The 24,478-nt window shown below is 46.2% G+C and overlaps 2 protein-coding genes across 2 annotated transcripts in view; one reads left to right on the forward strand and one right to left on the reverse strand.

Annotated features, from left to right (window-relative positions):
* The first annotated feature begins 7,761 nt into the window (after nucleotides 1-7,761).
* LOC112954809 (carbohydrate sulfotransferase 8-like) lies at nucleotides 7,762-9,506 on the forward strand. Its single transcript, XM_026048064.1, has 2 exons — nucleotides 7,762-7,849; nucleotides 8,692-9,506. Exons 1-2 carry the CDS (start codon nucleotides 7,762-7,764, stop codon nucleotides 9,504-9,506), a joined length of 903 nt encoding a protein of 300 aa, XP_025903849.1.
* A 932-nt stretch (nucleotides 9,507-10,438) lies between these two features.
* The window catches only part of XDH (xanthine dehydrogenase), a 46,993-nt gene continuing 32,953 nt past the window's right edge, over nucleotides 10,439-24,478 (reverse strand). Inside the window, exons 25-37 of the mRNA XM_026048100.1 lie at nucleotides 23,811-23,897; nucleotides 23,113-23,304; nucleotides 22,494-22,639; nucleotides 21,775-21,856; nucleotides 21,011-21,106; nucleotides 20,123-20,251; nucleotides 19,254-19,328; nucleotides 18,349-18,401; nucleotides 17,105-17,219; nucleotides 16,388-16,453; nucleotides 14,428-14,616; nucleotides 13,316-13,483; nucleotides 10,439-12,860 (exon numbers count right to left, since the gene is read on the reverse strand). Of these exons, the coding sequence (XP_025903885.1) occupies nucleotides 12,810-12,860; nucleotides 13,316-13,483; nucleotides 14,428-14,616; nucleotides 16,388-16,453; nucleotides 17,105-17,219; nucleotides 18,349-18,401; nucleotides 19,254-19,328; nucleotides 20,123-20,251; nucleotides 21,011-21,106; nucleotides 21,775-21,856; nucleotides 22,494-22,639; nucleotides 23,113-23,304; nucleotides 23,811-23,897 (1,449 nt within the window). The 3' untranslated portion in view covers nucleotides 10,439-12,809. The remainder of the gene's footprint in view (nucleotides 12,861-13,315; nucleotides 13,484-14,427; nucleotides 14,617-16,387; nucleotides 16,454-17,104; nucleotides 17,220-18,348; nucleotides 18,402-19,253; nucleotides 19,329-20,122; nucleotides 20,252-21,010; nucleotides 21,107-21,774; nucleotides 21,857-22,493; nucleotides 22,640-23,112; nucleotides 23,305-23,810; nucleotides 23,898-24,478) is intronic.

Raw genomic sequence — 24,478 nt, forward strand, 5'->3', positions numbered from 1 at the left:
CACCCTGCTGACTCACACACTGCTACCACCATTTGCTGAAGAAACGATGAAAAACAAAAGTTTGTTTTTCACATTTTCCTTTACCTGAAAGAGCATCTTCTGAAGGGAACACATGTATTTGGTTTCTCTTCATGAGAAGATACACAGAAAAGTTCCCAGGGCCAGAAACAGGGATGCAATGTGAGCCTGGCTCCCGTCCCTGCAAAGAACACTGAGCTCGGTGTGCAGGAAACAGAAGAGTCGTGGTGAGGAGACGAGCTGCACGGTGCCTGTTTCCAGCCCGCAAGCCGGTGCTTTCTGCAGAGCCTCCTGCAGGACGACAGGGCTGCTCTTTGCTTAGCTGTGCGCACGGGGCCGGCGCTCACCCGCCTGCACCCACCGTGACAGCATCCGCAGAAGAAACGTGGGAAAGGGCTCTCTCACCCAGCACCTTTTTTTTTTTCCTCTCGGCACCATTTCTTCTTGCCTCTATTTTCTGCCTCTGTGCAATAAATCTCAAAGTGCTAAAAGGAGCTATGCCAAAAAGACCATAAAGAGAAATTCACACATTTCCCTGTCTTGGAGAGGAACTTCTCTCAAGCCTTAGAAACCTCKTCCCCATGATAAGCATGTAAAAGCGACTATAGTTTTTCCCAAAAAAGGAAAAGTGTGTGTTTTTCTTTTTTCTTTTAAAAATAGAGCTTGATTCTCTCATGTGGAGCCAGCAGGAATGTGGAGGCTCCGAGCGCAGCTCCCGCCGCAGGCGCGCGCCAAGGTAGGGTTTCCTCCGCTCCTCCTCGCGCCGGGTTAAATCGGAGCGGGGCATTCGTGGTGACTCAGCCTCTCCCCGCGAAAAGGCCCAGAAAGGAAATATGTGCTGGAAGGAACACGGTGTCCCTTCTGGATAAGCGCGTTGTAAAAACAAAACAAAACAAAAAATGTCACTTTATGTCAACCTAAAGAAAGACTRCTGGGGCTGCTAGTCCCCAAGTTGAGGGGCAGGCACAGGGGATGCACACATCGCAGCTGCCTTTCATCTGCTATCGCTGGGAAAATACGCAGCTTCAAGATAGCCTGTGGCAAAACAGGAAGGATCCTGCAATCTGGTGAAGTTTTGTGATGATGCAAACTAGCCACTTCTCTAGGAAATGGCCAAGCAAGAGCGAACTCCCAAGACCTGAAGGTCTGAGTCTGCTCTGTGGACATCCCACCCAGCTCCCAGGCTCCTTGCAGTGCTCTGAAGCGCGTGCACGAGCGCRCCTGCCTCCCGAAAACCATTCCTCCTGGCACAAAACCTCAGGTGTTGCACCGCATCGAGCCCAAGGGAACGGAGATGCTGGAGGAGCAACGAGTGGCCATTGCATTGCTTTTATTAATCAGTAGGAAWCTGGAATGCAAGCCTTATAAAACCACGCTGCCCGCTTTCTCTGGCGGTGGKGATCGCATGCAGCCCAGGCTCGGCGCGCTCGCAGCCGGCACGCGGCCGCTCCTGCAGCAGGGACACAAGGCMGAGCTGCGCCTGCCCGCGCCCACGTCCCGGGGATTTATAGCCCGAGTATTTATAGACGCAGCTGGCATTGACAAATCTCCCGGGACGCTGAAAAGGCATCGGCGGGGAGGGAGAAAGCGAGTGGAAGTGGGATGGGTTAGCACAGGACAGACAGCCAAGGGGATAAAAAAGCCTCAGTAGGACCTGGGAGCCCGTGGACAGGTCGGCAGGGGCATTGCAGGGCTTGACACCTGAGGAAATGGGGAGGCCAAGCAGGCTTGGGGCAACAGGGGCCCTTCCTCCTGACCTTTCCTCCAGGCATGTTAATCCAGCAGCTCTCAGCCCTCTGATTTTATGCCTTTCTTGCCCTGTTAGGTAAGAATTTAATGGCCTGCTTTCAAATTCMCTACCCAGTGTAGCTGGGTCATCAGACCATTACTTTTAAACAGCCACAGTATTTTATGCCCTGCATTACAAGGCACGGCTGCAAGCCCTTGGGTTTTCTTTTTCAGGCTGAAATTACCTTGAGAATCTGCTACTTCTTTAATCATGAGCACCTGTGAGAGGATGGTGGTTTGCTTGCCCCCACTGTTATCCTTCTCGAGCGATTTTGTGATTTCCAGGGCCCCCCACTCATAACACTGGGTTTTTGTTTGACGGATGTGTCAAACAGGGGATAAGAAGCAGCTCGCCATTGTCTGCAAAGATTTAATACGCCAAGCACCTCCGAGCCTGCAAGGAAGCAACACGTTCTTTATGAGCAACACTCACAGCTATTTGAGAATTAAAACCTGTATTATTTACACCAGAAAAAAAAATATATAGTTTAACACAAACCAGTCGTCCTGGACCAGGTGGACCATGTCTGACAGTCACCCAAGGAAATACCCAGGAAAGAGCACTGGACTAGGGCAAGTGCATCCTGACACCTCCTGGGGTTGGGGAGCTCCTAGGAAGCTGTGGCCTGTGGACTACCCTGGGCAGAGGTGGCACCTTGGCATTTAAATGTCCTGGCTGCTTTTTCTCCCGTAAGTTTATCTGTTCACTTTCTGAATCCAAGTAAACTTTCTCCTTTGACCAAGTCTGGGAGGAATTTGCCATTTTCCTGGTGTCTGAGGGCTGCCGTGCCAGGAGGAGCCACCATGTCCCACCAAAACCAGATCTCCTGCAAGGCAGTTGCCATTATATGCTGCACTAGCATGCAACATAGGGAAGAGTGGGCTGTCACTGAGCACCTCCTGGATGGCTTCATCTTCAGAGTAGCAATAAGAGGGTACAAGGGCTGTTCTTGCTTTGTTTTGAGCAGTCTGTATGTATCTACGTCCATCCTGGAGAGCCTGTGGAGACAAGCGATACCTCTGAGAGCAATCTTGTCTCAGGCAAGCGCAGCATGGAGGCCAGTGGTGACACCCTGGGAAATACAAGAGAAATAAGAGTCCATGCTGGGCAGAAAGTCTCACATGACAGGGTGAGGTCAAGCATCCAAAAGGGGGCAGGAAGGCAAAAGCAGATGGAGATGTGGAAATGATGGGTCCATAGAAGGGCAACAGGGAAGAGCGTGGCAAGAATGAGGGGACGAAGGGAGGAGGTTATGCACCCTTTTCAGCAGCAAGGCCGATGATCAAAAGCCATGTCCTTTGCAGAGCTACGGTGGTGGCCAGGAGCCCAGCAGCGAGGCAGCTCTGCCTGTGAACAAAGACATGTAGCTGAGACCCACAGGTAAACAGCAGTGACCGACGTCCGCGTGGCCCTCTTGGGTTCCACCTCCCCAGGTACCCCCAGATGGGTCAACTGAAGAAGACAGCAAGAGGAGGAAGATCCCCATGACCCATGACTGACGTGGAGAGCCTCGATGTGGAGAAGCAGAGGATGTTTTTGTGGATGTTGTGTGAAAATATCCACAGACACACCCAATTTACGGGCAATTGGGCAAGATTTACCATAAAACTTAAAAATAAAAAAAAAAGGGAGGCAGGAATTTTCTGCTGCATTTCCCAGCTTTAAATGAGGGAGGAAAGTCATTTCCCCTCTTCCTCCCCAATCCAAAAATGTTGAAAAAGAACAATAAGAAGAAAAGTTTCTCTTTTCTTCATTTTTTTGATCAAAAATATCCCTGAGGAAATTCAAAACAAAACAAAAAAAGGCTATTCTTGACCAGAGCTAGGTACCAACAGAAAGCATGTCGGATCCGGCCGAACGCACAGCCTGCTGCGGCCCCGCGAGCTCCTGGCGCGCTCTCAAAGCCCTCGGAACGGTGACCCCCGGCGGCCGGGCCCCCGGGAGCCGCTGAAGGTCCTCAGCTGCAGCCCCACAGAACTGCCCTTGGCCGCCTCCTTGCCAAGCGAATTCCTTTCCCCTGRTGCACCTCAGCCCCAGGGCTGTCCAGGGCCTTCGGGTCGTGCATTTTTTCCCCTGCCTAACCTTTCCCTGCCTGGAAAATGTCTCGGGCCCTCCGCAAATGAATAACTTTTAAAAGTGAAAAAATAAAAAATCAAATAGAGAGCGTGGATGATGTTTGTTTTAACCTTGCTGCCGCACAACCAAGGGGAAAGCATTTCAGGTATGCATTTAGTTTGCATGCATGTGCCAGCGCGGAGGGCAGAGGGGAGTTTGGCACTTTCGGCTTGCAGCCGCCAGCCCCGGGGCCGTTTATCACCTTTTGTCAGTGCCCGGGTGGCAGGGCACCCTGGGGACCGCATCACCTCTCCCGGCCGCGCTTTCCTTCAGCCCGGTCTGTCCTCCTTGCAGCGTCGCGTCCCAGGCGAAGTAGATGTGTCATTTTCCTTTCACAGGACGCCGCACAGCCTTATCCAAATATAAACAGCCTGAGAGTATTTAGCAGGTTATTGTCTGGTTAAAAAAAGTAAAACAAACAGACCTGAAACCCTTTTTCCCCTGCCGTTTCTGGTGCAGCTGGAGGGGTGGGCTCGGGCTCGCCAGGGTCCCCGCGAGCGTCACACATCGGCTCCCGGCCCTCAGGCAGAAAAGCAGCCAATTCCCCGGGGCAAAGCCACAAGCACCTGCCTTTCCCTCCCAAGCTCCGAGGCAAGGTGCAAGGTAGTGCCTTCACACAGTGAGGCAGCAGGTATCCACAGGAACTTCTTGGAGTGGGATCTTGCCAGGGGAAGGGCAGCTGAGCGCTGTGCCCAAGGCACACGTGCTGCTGAGGAACATGGTAGCCTGGGCAGGAGGGCAACTTGCTTCATGTTACACACAAATGAGGAAGAAAACCTGAAGATGTGGTTTTCCCCAGCTAACACGCGAAGTGCCTGGCTTCTGATTTCCCGCAGGCCCACACACTGCTGGGACTAGCAGTGCTGGTAGACGTGGTAGAAGTCATGCCGGGTAAAGCAACGCCAGGAGCAAAGCCAAAAGCCGTGATCCCCCCACGAGGTTCTTCATCCAAGGTGGGAAGGTCTCCGATGTGGCAGGAGACAAAGCAAGAGGGGAATTTGTTTAGATAAATGCTTGGCATTAAAAAAACCTGCCCTGTTCAGGCCACAGAGTGAAGCTGGGTGAGAAACCAACACTTTCCTCCTACAAATGGGCTGGGAAAATACCCAGCAATACCAGCCTGTCTGGTGGCTGCCTTTGCCAGCTTACAGTGCAATCAGGCAAAACCCTCTCCATCCAGCACTGCTAATTAGATGTGTCTGTTGTTAATTGCCCAGCGTCTGCGGCACTTTGCAGAGCCCCGATGCAACAGCCTCGGACACATACCCTGGCACCCTGGCAGGAAGCCGGGCGGCCCACACGGCGAAGACCAAGCGCCATGGATGTTTACGGCCCTGCATTAAAAAAAAATAAATGCATGTTTCCCCCAATGACTCCACTCCGGGGAGTATTAAAAGCAGTACCTTAACTTGGCTGGCCACATAAACATCCTGCTGCCCCAGCGCAGCCTGATACTGTCTTCCTCCCAGGATGAGGAGCTGAATAATAAGTGACAATCACGGCTCCTGCCGGGAGGAAAACAGGAAGCGCCGGAGCCCTGCAACCACCRGAGCAGCGCCCTACCTGCTCCGCACCCCCGAGCGACGTGGGCTTTCTAGCCAAGACAGAAGTGGGCAAAGTTTCTTGTGTTATTTCCAGTCCAGCAACACTGGTGGGTGAGCAGCACCCCCAGACGGGGATGCTGAGGACCAYGGCAAGCATCCCGTACGCCGCCCAGCCACCCATGGCCAGCAGGAGCGAGTCATGAGAAAGTCCCAAATCCTCCTCCCTTTCCCTTTCCAATGCCCAAAGTAGCCCAAAGCAGTCATTGTTGGCCAAAGCTCTTAAAGGACCACCATATCTGCAGAAAGGCCCCGGTTCACGCAACCCTGCAGTGCTAAATCTCTGTTGGGCCCCTGAATCGCACAAACTCCTGTTGTGAAGCTCCTGACGGTCTCCAGTGTGGAGGAGGGAACCTCGACCCTAGCTGTCTGCTGCAATGACACCACCGAGCCTGGAGCAAGAAGCATCAAAGCAAGCCGCATGGCCAGACTCCTCAGGCTGCCTCCAGAGCTGCAGGTGAGCACAGAGAAACCAGCTCCACCAGTTAGCAGCTAACGCCAAGAAACTCCCTTTATCTCATCTGGCACCATATGTGATTTATACCCACGCTCCCCTAAACTTTTTTCTTTTTTCTGCTGTGTTTTGAGGAACCCACCTCCACATGGCACAGTTTGCTGCCGACCCACCAGCAGCCCCCTCGCTCTGGCTTCTGGCCCAGCCGCGCGAGGTGTAGGAGATGCTTCGCACTTCAAGGGAGGCCCCAGGAGCAGGAGAACGTGCTAAGCCTTGGCTGCTCCCATGCTGCTGCTCAGCCTCCACGCTGTTTACTACTTCAAAGCAGCCAACATTTCCACTTTGTATCTGGGTTCCCACACTGCAGCCTCCCAAACAAGAACGGTAGAAACAAGAGCCTTCCCATCTGCTCTTCCTCCGTGGAGAATGTAAAAATATCCATCGCTGAATTAGGCGCTATTTGCCATCACTTGACAAAGTTCACATTCCCACAAGGAGCCGACATGCTTGGCCTTCCTCCGCGCACACGTGCCTTCGGCAGTGGCCAGCGCACGYGGGAACAATGCCTGGGGCTCGGCATGCCACTTTCTCCAGGTCATGGTCACACAAAACAATACTTTGCAAAATTTTGAAGTGTGGGAGGAACTCTAGAAACCTCAAGGCGAGGATGTTTATCAACACGTAAGAATATCTCTAAAAGGTTTGTGTCCTATGAGGAAAAAGCTGAGTTTGAGGGAATGTAGCTTAAGCCATCACTGGGGATAAATCTRGAAATCTCCTTGCAGGTGATCGTATCGCTAATTTAAAGGAAAAGAGAAGAGTTTTTGCAAGGTCATGGCATGAAGAATGTTTGTACGGACAACCCTCAGTGAAGCTTCTAATGAAATTTCAGCTCCAAGGGTAGCCCATAGTGCTACCCTTCTACTACTACATTAAAAAGCAGGCTGGAAGCGCACTTAGATGTCCAGTTCATCCTCATTGCTACTCCTGCAGACAGGAGGTTGCAGTCAGAGGCTTGTTGGTCACTCCTGAGCAGTCCATGAAGGATAAAAATTTCACTTGTCTACAAGGCACTTAGGAAAGCTTCTCGGGAAAGGAGGGCAAAAGCCATCCTGATAAAGTCTCACACTTGGCTGCAACACATTCAGAAAGATAGGACTTTTTTATTTTGCAGACAGATAACATCTCCTTTTGCCCTACAACTGCATCCTTGACAAGCCTGCTTAAAAACAAACCATGGAGGGTTGTTTCAGTGCGAAGCGGCAAGCACTGCTGCTTTGCTGCTCCKCACACCAGCTACCTGCGCTTAGTCTATTCTGAGCTAAGCCCTGCAGGGCCATCACACCACAAAACGCCACAGAACAAGGCACAGTTATTCAGCAGCCYGTCTCGGGTCGCATCATCCCCGCGAGGCCTGAAGGAGAGACACGTATGGTGGTGGCAGCGGGGCCAAGCAAGGCCGTGCAGCGCGCAGCCAGGCCATGCAGCGCGCTGAGGCGACGCAGCGGCCGTTCCTCGAGGGCTGAGCACCCTCTGCTGGGAAAGGCCCGGCTTCACGGCACGCTGCAGCACCCAGGCCGGCCAGGAGACCTCCCTGCGGCGGGTCCGGGACATTCAGGGCCTCCCATGCCGGCAGAGCACCAGTGACGGCACTCACTGGAAAGGGGAGGCCAATGGCCCCTGAGGYGCTGCCCCAGCAGTACTTTAACCCTGGTCCTGGGCGTGCGCCTGCCTCAGCAAACACGGGAGGTCCCCAAACGCTGTCCCCAGCTGCCCATGCAGACATGCGCTTCCTTCCCCGCCTGCTCCTGGCCGCTGCCCTGGCCACTGCCACCCTGCTGGGCTGCTGGTGGCTCCTCGGGGGCCGCACAGGTAACACGGGGCGTCCAGTGCCGGGAGGCGGCACCGCGGCCAGAGCAGCGCCGAGCAAAACGCTGTGGGGTGCCAGGGATCGGGGCTGGGGAGGAGGCGCAGGCCGGGCAGGTGACACGGGCACCGAGTGCGGCTCTGAGCCCAAAACCACAACCTGCTCGGTCCTGTCAGCCCAGGGCCAAGCTGGCAGGGGAACTTCAGCTAATATCATCAGTGAGAGCTTGGGCGGCCAGAGAAGCAGCTTCGAATAGCGCCACGCACCACGTTCCCTGGTTTGGGTTGCGGGTTTGTTTTCCTAATTATAAAGGTTGTGGAGTCTCCTTCTCTGGAGGTCTTCAAAACCCTCCTGGATGCCGCCCTGTGCCCTGTGCTCTGGGTGTGCCTGCTTGAGCAGGAACGTTGGACTAGATGATCTCTAGAGGTCCCTGCCAACCTTGAATATTCTGTAAATTCTTTTCTCCTGCATGGGGAAGGCTGCCCAGGCCAGTGACGAGCACCTAATTTCCCCAGTGTCTGCAGACCCGCAAAGCCAGCTCTGCCCCTCAAACGCCTGCATTACACACATGCATCAGACACAGGAATGAGATAAAAAAATACAGCGAAGAAAACATTCATCTCCTCCATTCACAGGAACTTTAAACTTACTATGGCCTTGCCCCATCAAAGATAAGATTAAAAAGCAAGGCACAAAGCTGAAATCTGGCAAATTAAAAGCAACTACCATGGATTCTTTTCGTTTGCTTTAGCCTTTTTATATTTGCTTTTTCCTTTTTATTTGCTTTTTATCTTCGTAAGTGTTTCTGGGCGGTCCTCAGCCCCCATGTTTCAATGGTGTTTTCCAGGTGAGTTGGCTTCCAGGGCCAAGGAGGCCCTCCCTCTGACGCTGGACACCTTCCTTCACACCCAGCAGCTGCGGAAGAAGAGGCTGAGATCCTTCTGCAGCCGCTCCACCGAAGGGGCCACACTGCCAGAGAGCCCCAAGGCACGAGGCCGCCTACTCTCCAACATGAGGGTCAGCACCAAGCTGGACTTCCTCTATTGCCAGGTGCCAGCAACAGGCATGGAGGGATGGCAGCAGCTTTTGGAGAAACTAGAGGAGAAGGAAAACGTGACGGTCCCCATGCCGCTGCCCTACCCTCGGCAGAATGCTCCACAGACACAGCTGAGCAAGTTCAACCAGACCATGATAAAGGCCATGATAGGCTCCTACATCAAAGTCCTCTTTGTGAGGGACCCTTTTCAGAGGCTGATCTCAGCTTACATGCAAAGTGTGGGCAGCCATCACCATTCCTTTAGCACTTTTGTTCAGGATGTTTTAGACAGGGGACAGCACAATGTCAGGCTGGAAGCAAAGCCACTTGTCAGCCTTTGCCATCCTTGTCTCATCCAGTACGATTACGTGATGATGTTTGGCTTCCTCAGGCAGGAACTGGGGCACCTGATACACCGGGCCGGGCTGCCAAAGGGCATCCACCTTCCTGAATTCATGGACTCCGAGGTGCAGTGGACCTATGCATGGTTATCGGAGCAGCTATTCAGTGAACTGTCCCTCAAGCAGAAGAAACAACTGTCTCATTTCTATCGCGAGGACCTTTCTGCTTTCCAGTTTTCTAACAGCTTGCTCTCAGACTTCCTCAGCACACCAGAGACCCAATAAAAATACTCTGGCTAGCAAGACTGTTGCAGAGAGGATCAAGTCAAATGCAAATGCATTCAGAAAATCAACAGGCTCACTGGACTGAGTACTGGGAAAGTCCCTGTCACAAGGAACTGAGATAGAGCTCTCTACATTGCTGATTTGGGTTTAATTACTGCAGAAACAGGTGCTAGAGAAATACTTGGCATGGGGGTGGCTCTCTGAGAGACTCATGTGCCACTTTGCCTGTTCTCATCTGTTTGAGAAACTGCTCTCCCCCTCTTCCAGCTTCGGCCACAGAGGAGACCTGGGTGCACAGGGAAGGGTCTGTGGAAGGGCCAAGGATGAGCTGAAGTTCCACAGCATTTAAATTGTAAGAGATTTTTCACAGTAGCACACCAGTTATGAGAATATTATTTAGCTTTATTTTGCAGTGATGTGACATTCACAGAGAATTGTATACACATTTGTCTGACAAAGACAGTAATTTGACATCAATGCTCATTAAAGAATGATCGTGAAAACTGTCAATTAGAACTGCCCCCAAAATTACTAAAACTTGGCCTCCCTCTTTCACAGAGAAGCCTGCAATTAATAGTGTTAAGACATTAGAGCAGATGATGCTCCTTTCACCTTCCCATTAACTATCAAACTACAGCAATTATTGCTTAAGTGCCATTATTGTGCATAATACTTCGTAGTCTAGTAAGACCATCATGCAGCATAGTTCCCCTTCTGAAGACACAGCTTTGGAAGGAGAGAAGAGGGGCAAATTTCCACATTATATTTAAGTCATGCATTCATACTTCACTGAAAAGGACTAGGAAAAGTACAGTTTATCTTCATATGCAGCTTCCCCTTCAGCAAAGGCAAGCTGAAATCTGGTGCACCTGACAACATGCAGCAGAAGGCAACACTGTACAGCAGAGTTGTTCTCCACCTCTTTCTCCCAGTCCTTTACAACAGGTCCCTTCTCTAGAGTAYCTAGCATTTATTTTCATTGGAAAGCAGTGTATGAAATGTTAAGACAGTGTTAGAGAGGTAAAATAAAAGCTCTACTTCATGTTCTTTAGGTCATTGTACCACCTACACGTAGCTGGGCATTACATTGCATCTCTCCATAGACTGCTGTAAGTCCCCAAATTTCCCTTTTCCTACACTCCAAAAAGCAGTTTCTCCAACTTTGCAACCTTGAATTTGTACCTTCCTGCACCTCCCCTCATGTGTTTGCTTTCATCTGATTCAAATCCAATACCCCCTAGAAGGATAGGCTGCAAAGTGAATAACAAGAAAGCACCTTCATGAACCTAGTTCAAAAAAAATTCAACTGCCAGGCTGTAGCCATGGCTGTGAGAGACACCAAACCCATGTAGAAACAAGAGAAGAAGGTGCTTTCCAGAACCACGGTGGCATTTCCATARGAGGATGCTGGAACCTCACCGATACCACTCACATTAGCACAAATTACGTTTCTTTTGTATTTCCTTTCTGCCTGGTCTCCATGAGAGTGTCCAGAGATCATGTGAGGTGTGGTGCCGCAGAGACGATGCAGTTACCACCTGTGTTACAGGCCTCAGATTTCTCATTCCTTCTTGGGCAAAGAACATGAATACACAGAGACAGCTTGCTAGCACACAAATGTTTACATTTTCATCTCTGACAGGCCCTTCATATATTGCCAGCTTTCAGGAGGAGAAAAAAAATTTCTTGCCTAGTGCCTCAGAGTTTAAGAAATACCAGTATCACMTATCAATTAATAAAACAATTACATAGCAAGCACAGCAGACACAAAGTACTTCTGCAACTCATATATATACATGCCCTTTTCCAGATGGTAAAACTATAATATTCTAAACTGAGACATAAATCTGCACTTTCACAATTTTATGCCTTGGAGTGCTTCAAAAATGTTTCAGTCTGTGCATGCATTGGCAAGTCCTAAGATGGAGAGGAATTCTGAGCAAGATCTAAGTGAATAAAATTTTATTTAAGGCAATGGAGTTGCATCCTTTTGCACCATAATGTTGACGGCCCTAGGAGTGCAAAAATAGAAAAAGGATATTTTGATATAGCTGTAGGCCAGAAAAATAGATGAAAGTTTGCACATGAGGAGCAGGTACAGTACATGGCTGACAACAAAGCTAGAGATACATGATGCTGCAGTGTTAAAACTGACAGTGACCAGAACTGTGAAGGAGGATACCCAACATTAAATCCAACATGAAAAATGCATTCAGTCCAAAAGGTATGAGGTCATCATATAATAAACACATTTTTCAGACAACTAGTCCCTTTAGCAAAATGTATCTGTTCTTTATATTCAGCAAAACTAAGAGCTGTCTTGAAAGCCAAGCCCTCACAGCAGGAAAGGGACTGACCCTAGAGGGCACTCGGACCCAGCTAATTCCCACCTGCCCCAGGCCAGACTAAATTGCCTTGGGGACAKTGATCTGTAACTCTCTCTGTTACTCCAAAGACCTTTTTTTGGTATCCTGTCCTGAGATAAGCAAAAGATGTGGTGGGAGAAAAGGGAAAATTGAATGTGTCAAACCAATCAGCTGGATTTCTTAATGGAAACAGCAAGGTAGCATGTGAGCTAAAAAAAATCATTGAAGACCTGGTATAGATGAAATAATCCTCATTTAACTTAAAATAAATCAGTGATTGGTCTTATTTTAAGGTTTCCATCTCAACAACTGCTCTTACAGACATAAGACTTTCACCCATAGTTAGCAACTGCAAAACTCCTCCTCATCTTCATCTAGTATTTATCTGGCTTTACACACAGAAGGACAGTCCAGTCCTCAGTATGTCTCATGCTCCCCTGTCTCCTCTAGAGGAGTATTAGGACTGTTTATCTGAGTTCAATGCATTTAAATCCTTCTTGGCATAACATCAGAAGGTGACAATTCTTTTCCCCATAGTAAACCAAACCAAAACATTTTTTTCAGACTGGTTGATAATAAACTTGCCTCTTATCCTTGCAGCAATTTTAAATGAAATCTTAGATTTTCATTTAAATTACAATCTTAGAATTAAATCTTACATTTCATGTAAGATTTTCAAATAACCTGGATAACATCATCATTTGCTTACTCTTCATTTATATTTACTTCAGAGCTATGATCAGACAGCAATTCCCCCTCTTAGGGGAAACAAAGATTGGACAATTAAATGAGAAAGCTCTATCAATCAGTGGATGAGCCACATGAACAGTTTTTTTTTTTTTTTTTTTTTTTTTTTGCCATTGTAGTCCTACTGCCTTGTGGTCCCTCTGGTGCAAGCCCAGGTTCCTGAGGAAAGTTTGCTTCTCAGACTTCGCTTTTAAACACGCACAGACCATGGCTTAAAGGTTCCTGGCTCGGCAGATGGACACTGTAAAGAAGAAGAGAAAAAAATACAGTGAGCCCCAGCAGCAACACCTGGAGGTCCTAGTTCAGCAGAAGTGAGCACTGTCCATAGCACTTTCATCTCTCCCTTCGTGATAAGATCAATAAGTCACAAGGTAGACCTGCAAGATGCATTATGAGCTGTGATCCCCTAAGAGATGACAATCAGAAGCATCAGAGCAACRAGTCAGTGCTTCTACTCTATATATAGGACTAGGAGGATGAAGAGATGAAGTGTGACTTCAGTGATTCTGTGTGGCAGCCCTTCTGGTAATGGGAACTCTAATACTGGTCTGTGGACTTGTTTCTCATCCTGTGGCATGTTAAGTAAATGACAATACACATGAAGGGCTTCCTCAGATTTGAACCACAGTGACCATCACAACACACAGCGTGGGGTRGGCTGGCCAGAGAACAGGCTATGAAACTGGCAGCAACTACCATTTTGGTGAACATGTCCACACAAGCATTGCGGATCCTCTCCGGGGTGGCAGGGCTGTCCAGCCTGAACGGTTCAGTCACGCCAGAGTCCTTTCTTGCTGAGTAGATGGCATCCTTAATGGCATAAAACACTGAGGCAGACAGGAACAGAGGAGGCTCTCCTACAGCCTAGACAAAACACAGGCAAGTGGGAGGTTACAGATCAAAACAGTCCTGGGCAAGGAAAGACTAGTGGAGCTAACAGAAAAAGAGCAAGTGACCATTGATCATTATTCTCATTCCTTACTTGTGACCTCTCAGCCTTCCAGATGTTATTATGAAGGAAAGACTAAGCTAAAAAAGCCTCCATCCACTTAAAGGAAAGACAGTAGGAAAACATAGTTTTCTAACACAGTAGGGCTATTACAAAGGGGGAAAAAAGGGACTAACCCTTTCCCACAGCCCTTTAGATCTTTCCTTAATTAACTTCATTCTTTACTTAATTCCGCAATCAGCATTTATCAAGCAAATAGTTCTCCACATTGGTGAAGATGTTTCTGTGGAGGAAAGGAAAAGGGAACAGATGCAGAAGCAAGCCAGGCATATAGAGATGTGGGAATGCTTCTTTGAAGCATGAATAAAGCAAGCTCCTCAAAGCTATATATTCCACTCCATTCTGCACAGCCCTGCCTAGCTGCAGGGAATAGTCTTGACTGCAGGGAAAACAGCTGAAGGACACATGGATTACTTATGGATCCTGCAAGGGTGAAGTGAGCACTGGGAAACAGCTAGGAAAGCAACACAAGCAAACTCCGGGACAACACTGCTGGAAACATTGAGCCACGTGGTGGCCCTGACAGCAGGGATGGGCAAGCTGAGTTTTGGGGGCAGACAGCAAGGAAACAGATGCAGAGGAAGGTTGGCTTTGTCGGGTAGAGACTCTGCCACAGCAAAGCCATTTCAGTTCTCTCTTATGGAGAATCAAGGTAGCGGTGTGTAGGCTACTCCGGTACCTCCTTACTATACGGGACAGTAATCATGTTTCTGGAAAGGAATGCAAAAGCATCCTGCCCCCAAAATAAAGCCAAGAGAAACACGTAGCAGCAAGAGGCCTGTAGATCTTGCATATATACCTTGGATGAGTAAATTGCCTTGCTATTYGGACAGTCACGGAGAAGAGACACATAGAACTCCGTTGGAATGTCTCCAAACGCTGGGATTTTGTACATCCCAGGCCCACGAGTATACAAGTTCCCTTCTGGAGAATAGCGCAACTCCTCTATGGTGAAGAGCCCGAGGCCTTGGACAAACGCTCCTTCTACCTGCAGACACAACAAAATAAGGTTACTTTTTTGCTGTTGTTCATTCCTGCTCAAAAACAAACAGCAATGATTTAAAGTGGAGCTTTCACCTCTTCCATCCTCCCATCCTGGCTAAATTCCCACCATTCTCTTCTAACCTTGTCCTTTCTGCTGAGTACAGCCTGCCACCTTTACGCAATTCTTGCGTTCCCACATAGATGTGGTTGCATTTCCCTGGTAGATGGAGCAATTCACACACACATACAAACAGATATGCTGTAAATGCAAGGCAGGAATTTGTTGATGAAGCAAGAAAAAAAAAATCAATGCCAAAATATTGATTTCTCTGTGGGCAAAATAACACTGAATGAGCTGTACTTGCTGATAACTCAAAGGACGAGAAGATAGAACTGAAGACGACACATCTGAACAAACAAATTATTTTACCTTTYTCTATTTTGATATAAAACCACATCATACTGTCCTGAACACCAGGTATTCTCAGGTCACCAGCACAGAAWACTGCAGAAACACTCCCATATCTATTCAAATACCAAAGGCTTTCTGGTGTAGCTTATTCTACTAAAAGTTTTAGGAGAAAAAAAGGAGGAGGAGGCACAGAGAATGGATGTCAGAAGGAGATGGGGAAGGATGCGCTCAAACTATCCTGCAAGGAGCTCTGCTCTCTGTGCTCRCAGAGAGATCCTACAGACCCGAGTAGCCTGAAGATTTAATACAAACATTCACACATGCTCATTTATCCCAGCAATATGTACTTGGTGCCCAGTAGTCATATAGCATTCTTTCCTTCTTTTGCCCTTAGATCCTCTGTAGCAAGGACGGACACAGGTAAACAAGATCTGTTGTTTGGGCTCCATTTGGCTCATATGTTTTCTGCAGCCAAAGTCTGACACATTATGAAGGCAAAAAGACCCTCTCTATGCTGGAATGGTTCTAAAATTTATTTTTGGGGGAAAAAAAGAAATTGCTTTCAGAGAACTTTCATTTTAGCCATACCAGGGCTCTGCACTTCATGCCCTCCTAATAAAGCCCAAATACCTACACAAGTGACAGTGGAGTTAAACTAAGTCAACATCCAGAGTTAACAGGGAAATTGCAGTGTATTGGGCAGCTGAGCATGTGCAAATGCCTAATGATCCAGCTCCCAGTATATCAGACAACCCTGTGTCTATTACCTTGATTTGCTGAGAGGTGTCACTGTGATTACAGAGAGAATACAGAAGAAAGCAGGGAATTTGCAAGGGACTGGGAATTTGCAAGTGACTCTCTAATTCTTTAGTCACRGAAGACTTCTCACCAAATTATACCTGACTTTGATATGGATGTATAACAGTATAAAATTCAGGTGTGATTTCAGTCTCTCCACACCACTTTGTAGAAGCAGGCCACCAGGCCCTGAGGTGAGTTTATTTCATTATATTAGTATTCTCCAGCCGCATTTCTTAGTGAAGGTAGATATTAAAAGAATCATTGAGGTATTAACTGAAGAATACCTTGGAGTCTTCCTCAGTGCTCAAGCCAAAAAAAGAAAAAAAGAAAAAAATAAGGTAGCACACTTCCTCATTTCCTCATCTAATTATGCACCTATTGTATGATTATCTTGGGGTCAAGCTGGTTTTACTAGCAAGCCTAAAATGCCTTACCAGATGATCCGTTTAACTGCAAAATGCTGTTTGCAAAGACACATGTTGGAGATGGAGAATTTTTCATCTAGAAAACCTTAAATTAGTAAAATCACTTTAACATGGTAAAATTAGTGACTTTTCCTTACCTGTCCTATATCTATGGCTGGGTTCAAACTGGTACCGACATCCATAACAATGTCTGTGCGAATGTTCTAAAAGGCAAAAGAAGAGAATAAATCAGCACAGAGCATTGAGACTGGGACATGATAATCTTATACCGGGAAGAGTAATGTATTCACCAATACCCACATTTGGCCTTTATTCCTGCAATTTATCTCAACTCAATTCTATCTCCTGACTTCTAAACTGAGTTTCATCCATAAAGTGAAAAAAAAGAAGTCAGTTCTGTTTTCCCMAGAGACCCATTGGACCTGTTTTGTATTACTTCTAAACCATCCCTGTCAGTGCTCTGTATCACACACATCCAACTAGGTCAGATTCTAATTAATTGTCTCTTTTTCTTCTCTAAGAGTCTCCCAGTGCTATTTTTAATGATTAACTCAATTCCAAAATGTTGTTCTTTTGTGCTAACACAGTGCTGTTATCTTTTACTTAAGCAAATCCAATAACTTTTGCAAGCATTCATTAAGCCTCATAATATCCCTGCWGGGCAGATAATTATCATTTTATTATCCTTTACAGATTGTTGCAGTGCTGAGCAGAGGAGTTAAGAAATTCACCGAAGGTCACAGGGAACCAATGATGGAGTGAGGAACACACTGACGCCCCGTATTTGTTCTAACTCCCTGTGAATGTTTCCTTCACCTCAACACACAAGGCTGTTTCACTGCTGGCCCCCTCACCTTGTGGTCGCCGGTCAGACAATCTATCTCAACCTCGGAACAAGCAACACCATAACTGAAGTAGTGGAATGGTCTCCCTTCGTTGGTCTCAAAGCTGTAGCCAAGATCTGGAATTCTTTATAGAAAGAGAGGGGGGAAAAAAAATAATGTCATGAATGGTCAGAGTGAATGTAATCACATTGCCACATGGCAAAATCCTTATTTACTCTTGTTTTAGCCCTCTCCCCAGGCTTGTGCAGAAATGAAAGTTATAAGTAGCTATAAACAGGAGTCTATTAAAGCTTCTCTATACTCCAATGACCCTCCTGAAATGAACTATTTTAGTCATCTTTACTTTCCCATGATTCTTAAGCTATGTGACAATCGTTATGGACTCATTCCCAGGAATGCAATAGCAAATTCTCCGTTTTTAGAGTGCAGGTGAACATGTCCTAAAGGTCATTAAACTTTGGAGAATAATCAAGTTGAACTAAGTTGAAGACTGTTTTTAMGCACAGCTGATGGTCAACTTTGTGTCTGGTTACTTATATTTTATTTGAAAACCATTTTATTAAAATACTGATAGTGACTYGGTTAAAAAAGTAACGCAGATACACAACAGAAAACAGAGATGCATTTTAGTCCTACAGAGTCTCTCCTCAAAACTGTGTTTATTTTTTATGTTGGCCCCTCTGCCTCAGAGACGAGGGATCTCTGCTCACCCCCAGGAGTAAAGCTAAGGAGAGAAGTGTCTCGTTTCAGAAATGCACAGGAGCCAGCAAGAGTTTAAAGTGGGAGAATGAAATTGGAAGCACTAGGATCTGCTCATGCCGCATCAGAAGTGGCCTGAGTCAATCGCTGTAGGTAGCACTCTCCTCAAGGACATCTCCCGCTCCCTTTTTCCTAGAGCCCCTTGGAGGCATTAAGACCATCCCAGTCAGGAGTCTGACAAAGGACAGGCCCCAGACAAAGCTCCAATCTCACTTATGCCTAGCCAAACCTAGGCTGGCTTCAGTGAAGATAGATATACTTCTGATTTACACAAGATCTGAATCTGACCCAAGAGAGATGCTCCATCAGGATCCGCCCTCCCCTGCCAGGCGTCTGTCCAGCGTTAACCYGAGTTTAACATTTCTGGGTGGGAAAGGGCTGCAGGGCTTAGTTCAGAGCAGTGACGGAGGTGGGGGCCATAAATCCTCCCAGAGACTCCCTGGCTCCATAGCATGCATTTGAGCAAGAACCATGCCTCCGCAGCACGGACTCACCTATAAAATCCCGTGGCTGACAGGCTCACACAGTCCATGTAGGCTGCTTTAATCTGGCAAAGAAAGCAGAGTTTTAAAACACCTATTGTCCAATCAGCCCCTGCAAAATAGCTGCCTCAGACATTTGCAGGAGAGCCCATACAGAAGGTGCCCAGTGACAGACAGCTGGCACAGCACCCAGAGCCAGCAGCACCAAGGAAAACATCATCGTGCAGCTGCTTCCTCCAATAACCTCCACATCAGCTACTAAGGGCAGGGCTCACCCATGAGAGGGAGAGAGAGAGAGGAGACTTGCATCTTGTCTCTTCTGGGTTTTGGGGATCTTCTCATCTCAGGGGCACAGGTTAAAATGCCCATCACCTTGACTTCAGCATGGCCAGGGGAAAATCCTGCTCTGACTTTCGGATCACAAAGGCAAAAGCTCCTCCCAGGAAGAGAAGAGCGTGGACTGAAAGCTGTCCAGGAGGCTGACAGTGCACCAGGCTCTTAATATTCAGAGTGGAAAGATGCTGAGATGCTGCTACCATGAAGCACCATGGGACGCAGTGGATGGAAGCTCAGCAAAGAATCATCTTTGTCACAGATTTCCTTCATTACAAATGAGGTTTCTTCCAGTTCAGGGCTATAGTCAGACTACAGGGATTTTTTGTAGCCATTCAAGCTTTCTATTTGGTCTAATTTGCCTAGAGCCTGGAGGAATCTCAGTATTAAATTCATAACTCATATTTTGGGGATCAGCCCTTTCAAGCTTTGGTTTCTTCCCTTGCCAGGTTTCTGCTTCATTGCTTTTCCTTGGGCCTTTCCTGGAGGAAGAAGAGGTAGAAGATACACGTGTGCCCTGGGGTGGCCAATGGAAACCATCTCTGACAAAGCCCACTTGTCCCTGGCAGCTCAAGTCAGCTTACCCAGTCTTCCCAGGACCCCTTGGGATTAGACTGTTTGATTGGCTCAAGCCTCTTTAGGATAGTCAGACAGGCATTCTAAGAAAAAAAAGAAAACAAAATAAACCAACACTTTAATCAACATTAAGATTTCAAAAGTCAAACACTAGTATTAGGAGCAGCATTAAGTCCCCAAGAGTTTTCCATTTAAACCAACACTCCCTTTAGGACTTTGGCATATCATAAAACGGAACAAAGTTCAATAACTTGCTACATAGATAGAAATGCTGACTGAAATGAATTTTAAAACACACTGGCTGTGCTGTTAGCAGAAGGGAATTCCAAATACAGCACAGAGCCTTCCAGATCATGACGCAAAGTATTAGAAATCCATTTATGGTCGAGCTTTGTCTATACCAAGTCATAGGAGCACTTAGCACATCTAGCAAGGTGGTCCCATAATAAATAAATAAATGCCAAAATTCAGCCCACTCAGTCGCACTGCACAGAGAATAAAAGCAGCCTCAAGTACTTTGGGAGCTGTAATTTCACAGCCATCCATCCTCTTCTGTTCCAATCCGAGAATTTAGCTCATGTACCAAAAGGGCAATGCTAAATTCTTCTGTTCAACAGAAGTCACGTGCCCTGCATCCAGATGCATTCATACTGCACCATGTCAGAGACACACATGACAATGCCATTGCTACAGAAAGATATTTGCTTTAAGTGTATCAACGTTTTAAAGTCTTTGGTTTAGAGGGCAGCCTGCAAACCACCTGCAAGTAGTAAGTGCAGCACACTGGAATTCCTTTCTGAAGCAACAGATAAATATACATCATTTTTGGGGAGTCCCAGCTTATGACCCAGTAGTTCAAGGTACTCAGTTTCCATACATGGACAGCCATTCCATTGATGTCTGCACTGACGGAGGCAGCTGTCGGGGAGGTGTTTGGGACCGTGTTTGTGCTCGTCTCGCTGATGTAAATCTTGGAGGTGGGGATTCCCAGGGTCCTGCTAGCAACCTGGAGAGCAAAAGCAAAACACAAATAAACAGATGTTCTTACGCATGAGCATTCACTGCCTAGGCTGTTCAGTTCTGGAGTGCAAACTACTCTCTCCACGTCACTTTTCTTGGGAAGTCAGTTAGTTTAGTGATCCAGAGCTATGTGGGAAATGTGATTTGCCCTTGACAATCTGAGAATGCATACACACACACACACATATATATATGTACACACACACTTTTTTAAAAATAACAGGCATCCACCGAGACTAAATTCTTATCTCAATTAAAGAAATCAGAGGATAAAGAGTCTTAATTAGATTTTCCTTTAATTTCTCTGCTAGAACAATRCTGTTCTCCAAACCCTTTTGAAGAAAAAGGTAAATGCAATTAATGAATTGTTAACAAATGAATTTAAATGTTTGCAAWGTGACGAATATTTCTCTAAAATATACGTATGCTCTATTTTGGGTGGATGAAAAGCAGTTGCCATAGGACACTAGATTTCAATCATCATCTACACTATCTATATTTTCAGTTTCAGTTTTCCCAGATTTTAAAATGCACATTAAAACAAAACCAAGATGCAGATAATTCTAATTGTTGAACTTAGTTACAATGTCAGGCTGTAAATCTGGCACTGCCACTGAAGCAGTAAGCAGAATTAATCAGGATTTGTTACCCTGTACACAGGAGACTTCAAGCTGATGTGATTTTATTCAGTGAGTGCAAGTTCCCCAAAAATGTCTTCTACAGGTGAGTCTGAACATGTTCTTACCTGGATCATTTTAGTGTGAAGTCCTTGACCCATCTCAGTCCCACCATGTGTAAGTAACACAGAGCCATCTGTATACACATGGATCAGAGCCCCTGCCTGTAAAAGAGAATATTAATCCAGTAGCCATTCAAAAAGGAGCTGGTGAAATGCTTGGCAGACTTGAGTTGCAAACTAGAGAGAGACAAAGAATTCAAAACTAGGCTAAAGCAGCAAAATTGGATTACAGAAGGGAAGAATACATTGCTCCTGGGTGTCACTAAAGCCACTAGCGTACCCCTGGGGTGGATTTGCTCTTGCCTCACTGACTCGAGAGGTTTCACTGACATGACAAACCTCAGCCAGCATTTTCAGCCCAGAATGCAGGTGGATCAACCAGAACCTGCCACTGTGCAAGAGAAGTAGCCTTCATCTGAACCTGCCAACAGGGACAGCTCATCAAATCCAAGAACAGAGGCCACGCATTTGGACAAAATTAGCCATATTACAGAGTCATAGTCCTGCTAATATTGAGGAAGAGAGAACATGCATGGAAAGTAACATGAAGTGCCATAAAACATAAAAAAAAATGGTGCCTTCTGGACCATATAAACCATATAAAACAGCAACAACATCTTTTTTTCCCATTTTACTTTTCAAAAATCTGCGTTTTCTTAATAACTTACTCCTTCTCTGAGAAGATGTGGTTTGGTTCAGAGGGAAGAAGGTCTGGGGGAAGCAGAACAAATTTTGCTCATCTACTGAAAAGACAAATGACACTTACGGACCTGATTCAGAAACGGAATAGTGAAGCTGATGCCAAATTTGGTAGGAATAATGCACATCCCTCTTTTCTTCCAGCGATTCTGCCTGTAGAAAGAGAACATTACTTTTTACTCACCAGGCTTTCAGTGCAACTCCATGCCATGTTTCTCTCTAACTGCTTGGGTATCAAAGCTGAAATCAAGTACTTGACTGCAATACAGATTGAGTTCATCAGTAACTTTTTATGAAATATTGGCTATATTTATGTTTCCCAACAAGAAGAAATCTGAATTGAAGGTAATTCCCCAGATACTAAAAAAGTCATTAGACAATGATTACTATTAGCTAACCAATAAGACTATATAGGACTTTTAGCTAACCAATACAAATATTAATGACCTTAAAGACAAAAATGCAGTGGAAAGCCTGCACATACTGCCTTGATATTCTTCTGAAAAGTCAGGCAAAGACCGACTCAGTAGGCACTTCCTCTGCCCCATCTTCATTAAAAAACAAACAMACACCATGTCATGCTAAGCCAGATTTGAACTTTACCTACCAGGYCACAGAGATTTACTCCCACAGCGGAGTTTTAAAAAGAGAAATTTTAAAAAGTCACTCTCCAAATATGTGATCCGATTTCCCATCATTTTGGCTGCTAAGAGAACTTCAGAAACTTATGGGCAACAGGTTTTGTGAGCAAGAGGTACACACAGTTTCCCTGTGGTTGCAGAACACCTACCTGTTGAATTCTTCAATTTTCTTCTTCCTGGCATGATAGTGAGAGCTTGACAAACATTCATCCCAGCATCTTCGCAGAGTGAATCCCTCCAGCTTTTGGTTAAAATGGGTTAGATCCCCTTCATTGTAAAGATTGAGCTTCCGTACCTTCCCAGAGAAAGCAATATATAARGGACATGCCACATGTAATGCTTCAAATTACATTTTTTTTTAATAACATCAAAAGGAAGTTGTTCCAAATTTTACTCATTTTCTCACTCTACAGAACAATAGAGTTAATAGAAATCTCTGTTCATGGGAAAATAAGGAAACAAGGATGTTATAGCTGGGAATTTCAAGGATTAGGATTTAAGTATATTGGTAGTAAGATTAAGGTATGTGTTTTTGGACTTTCTAAATCTAGCTATATTACAAATATTGTTATACAATTGAGATTTTTAAGGAAATTTAATGAAACAGACGATAACTTATATCCCAAGGAAATATTGAGATCCTGCTAAGGATTTAGCAGAAATGAAGCAAAAATTCTTATGGTTCATAATTTTGCTGTAATTGTGCATCCTCTTGACAGAACCTGTTCAAAGACACTGCTGCCCTGAAATGCATCAGTGGATTTGTACCTCCTCAGGTGGAAGGTCACACTTCCGAGCAAGGTCACTCATCCAGCTTTCAGCAATCATCATTCCTTGAGGCCCTCCAAAGCCACGGAAGGCTGTGTTGGAGGACAGGTTGGTCTTGCAAATGATGCCCACACCTCTGACATTGGGGATGTTGTAGGAGTTATCCAAGTGTAACAGGGCTCTGTCCATAACCTGATGGAGAAAAGATTATGGGGGCAAACTTAACAACTCCGATATTAAGCTTTTGTTAGGTTTARGCACTGCCTAACCAACTTGTTGATGTAGACACCCTTCTCTGATCAGCAAGAKGATTTGATTATCTCCTGTTACAGGGAACTAACTTTCCCATACCTGCCTCACTGGACTGGCTATCAGCCATCCTGCATTGTGCAACAAGTCTCCTGTCACAGCCCTCTGCATACATTTGTAATGCAAAATAAACTTTCCTGAGCCTTTTGCCTAATCCAAGTTATTACAGCATCAATAAGCATTATGTGGCACTTGCCATGGCAGGTCAGTTGGCTAAGACAGTAATTGTAGAAGCCTCCTCAAAATCACCAAGGTCTAGTTTGAATTATGTCAAAGAGCTGAATGTGCAAGCATTTCTGTAGGCACAGTTCTTCAAAATCCAAGCAAAAGACTGCCCAGGGAAACATGTCATCCACTTATTTATCTGTCAGAACATTTCTTCTACTTACACCATAAGAGAGGTCTACAGAGTTGCCACCATTGCTGTAGTATGACACCTCCAAGCTCTTGACCTTCCCATTCTTCATGAAGCCAACCTGTTGAGACAGTCTCTTCAGTAATGTTTCTCCTAAAGAATATTCTGTTTCCTGCTCCCCACCCAAAACTCAGTGGACCTCACACAAACAAGAAGGTGACTGGTCGTCCTCTGCTGTAGCATAGGACAAGCACTGGAAGGACACAGGACAACCTCAGGAGGTTTCACTGTAAGAGCCCAGGTAAGCACCTCAASAGAGCACTTCTGAAATCAGTGCTGGCCACTGGCAGCAGCCACTCCCTCCTTAATAGGATTTGGTTTTCTAAGCAGTTGAATGAGGATGAGAGAAGAAAGCAGGTTACCCAAACAATTAGTAATGTAATGCTGCAAACTAACTGGGGGCCATCTAAGAGTAACGTAATTTTCAAGGAGGTCACATTTTTGCCTTATGGAAAGAGGGAAGCATTCACTCTAAGGTTAGAAGGAAGGATCAACWGGAGCCTACAAAACTTTCACAGGAYTAACAGATAAAACTCTACAACTGAGCTGACCAGGCTCATCTGCAGCAGGAGAGAGCAGCAGAGAAACCAGGGCAACAAGTTTATCACGGTATCTTACTGCTCTCTGATGCATCAGATAGCA

The sequence above is a fragment of the Nothoprocta perdicaria genome, unplaced genomic scaffold (assembly GCF_003342845.1).
Source record: "Nothoprocta perdicaria isolate Ctin4 unplaced genomic scaffold, notPer1 scaffold_51, whole genome shotgun sequence".
NCBI classification, from domain to species: domain Eukaryota; kingdom Metazoa; phylum Chordata; class Aves; order Tinamiformes; family Tinamidae; genus Nothoprocta; species Nothoprocta perdicaria.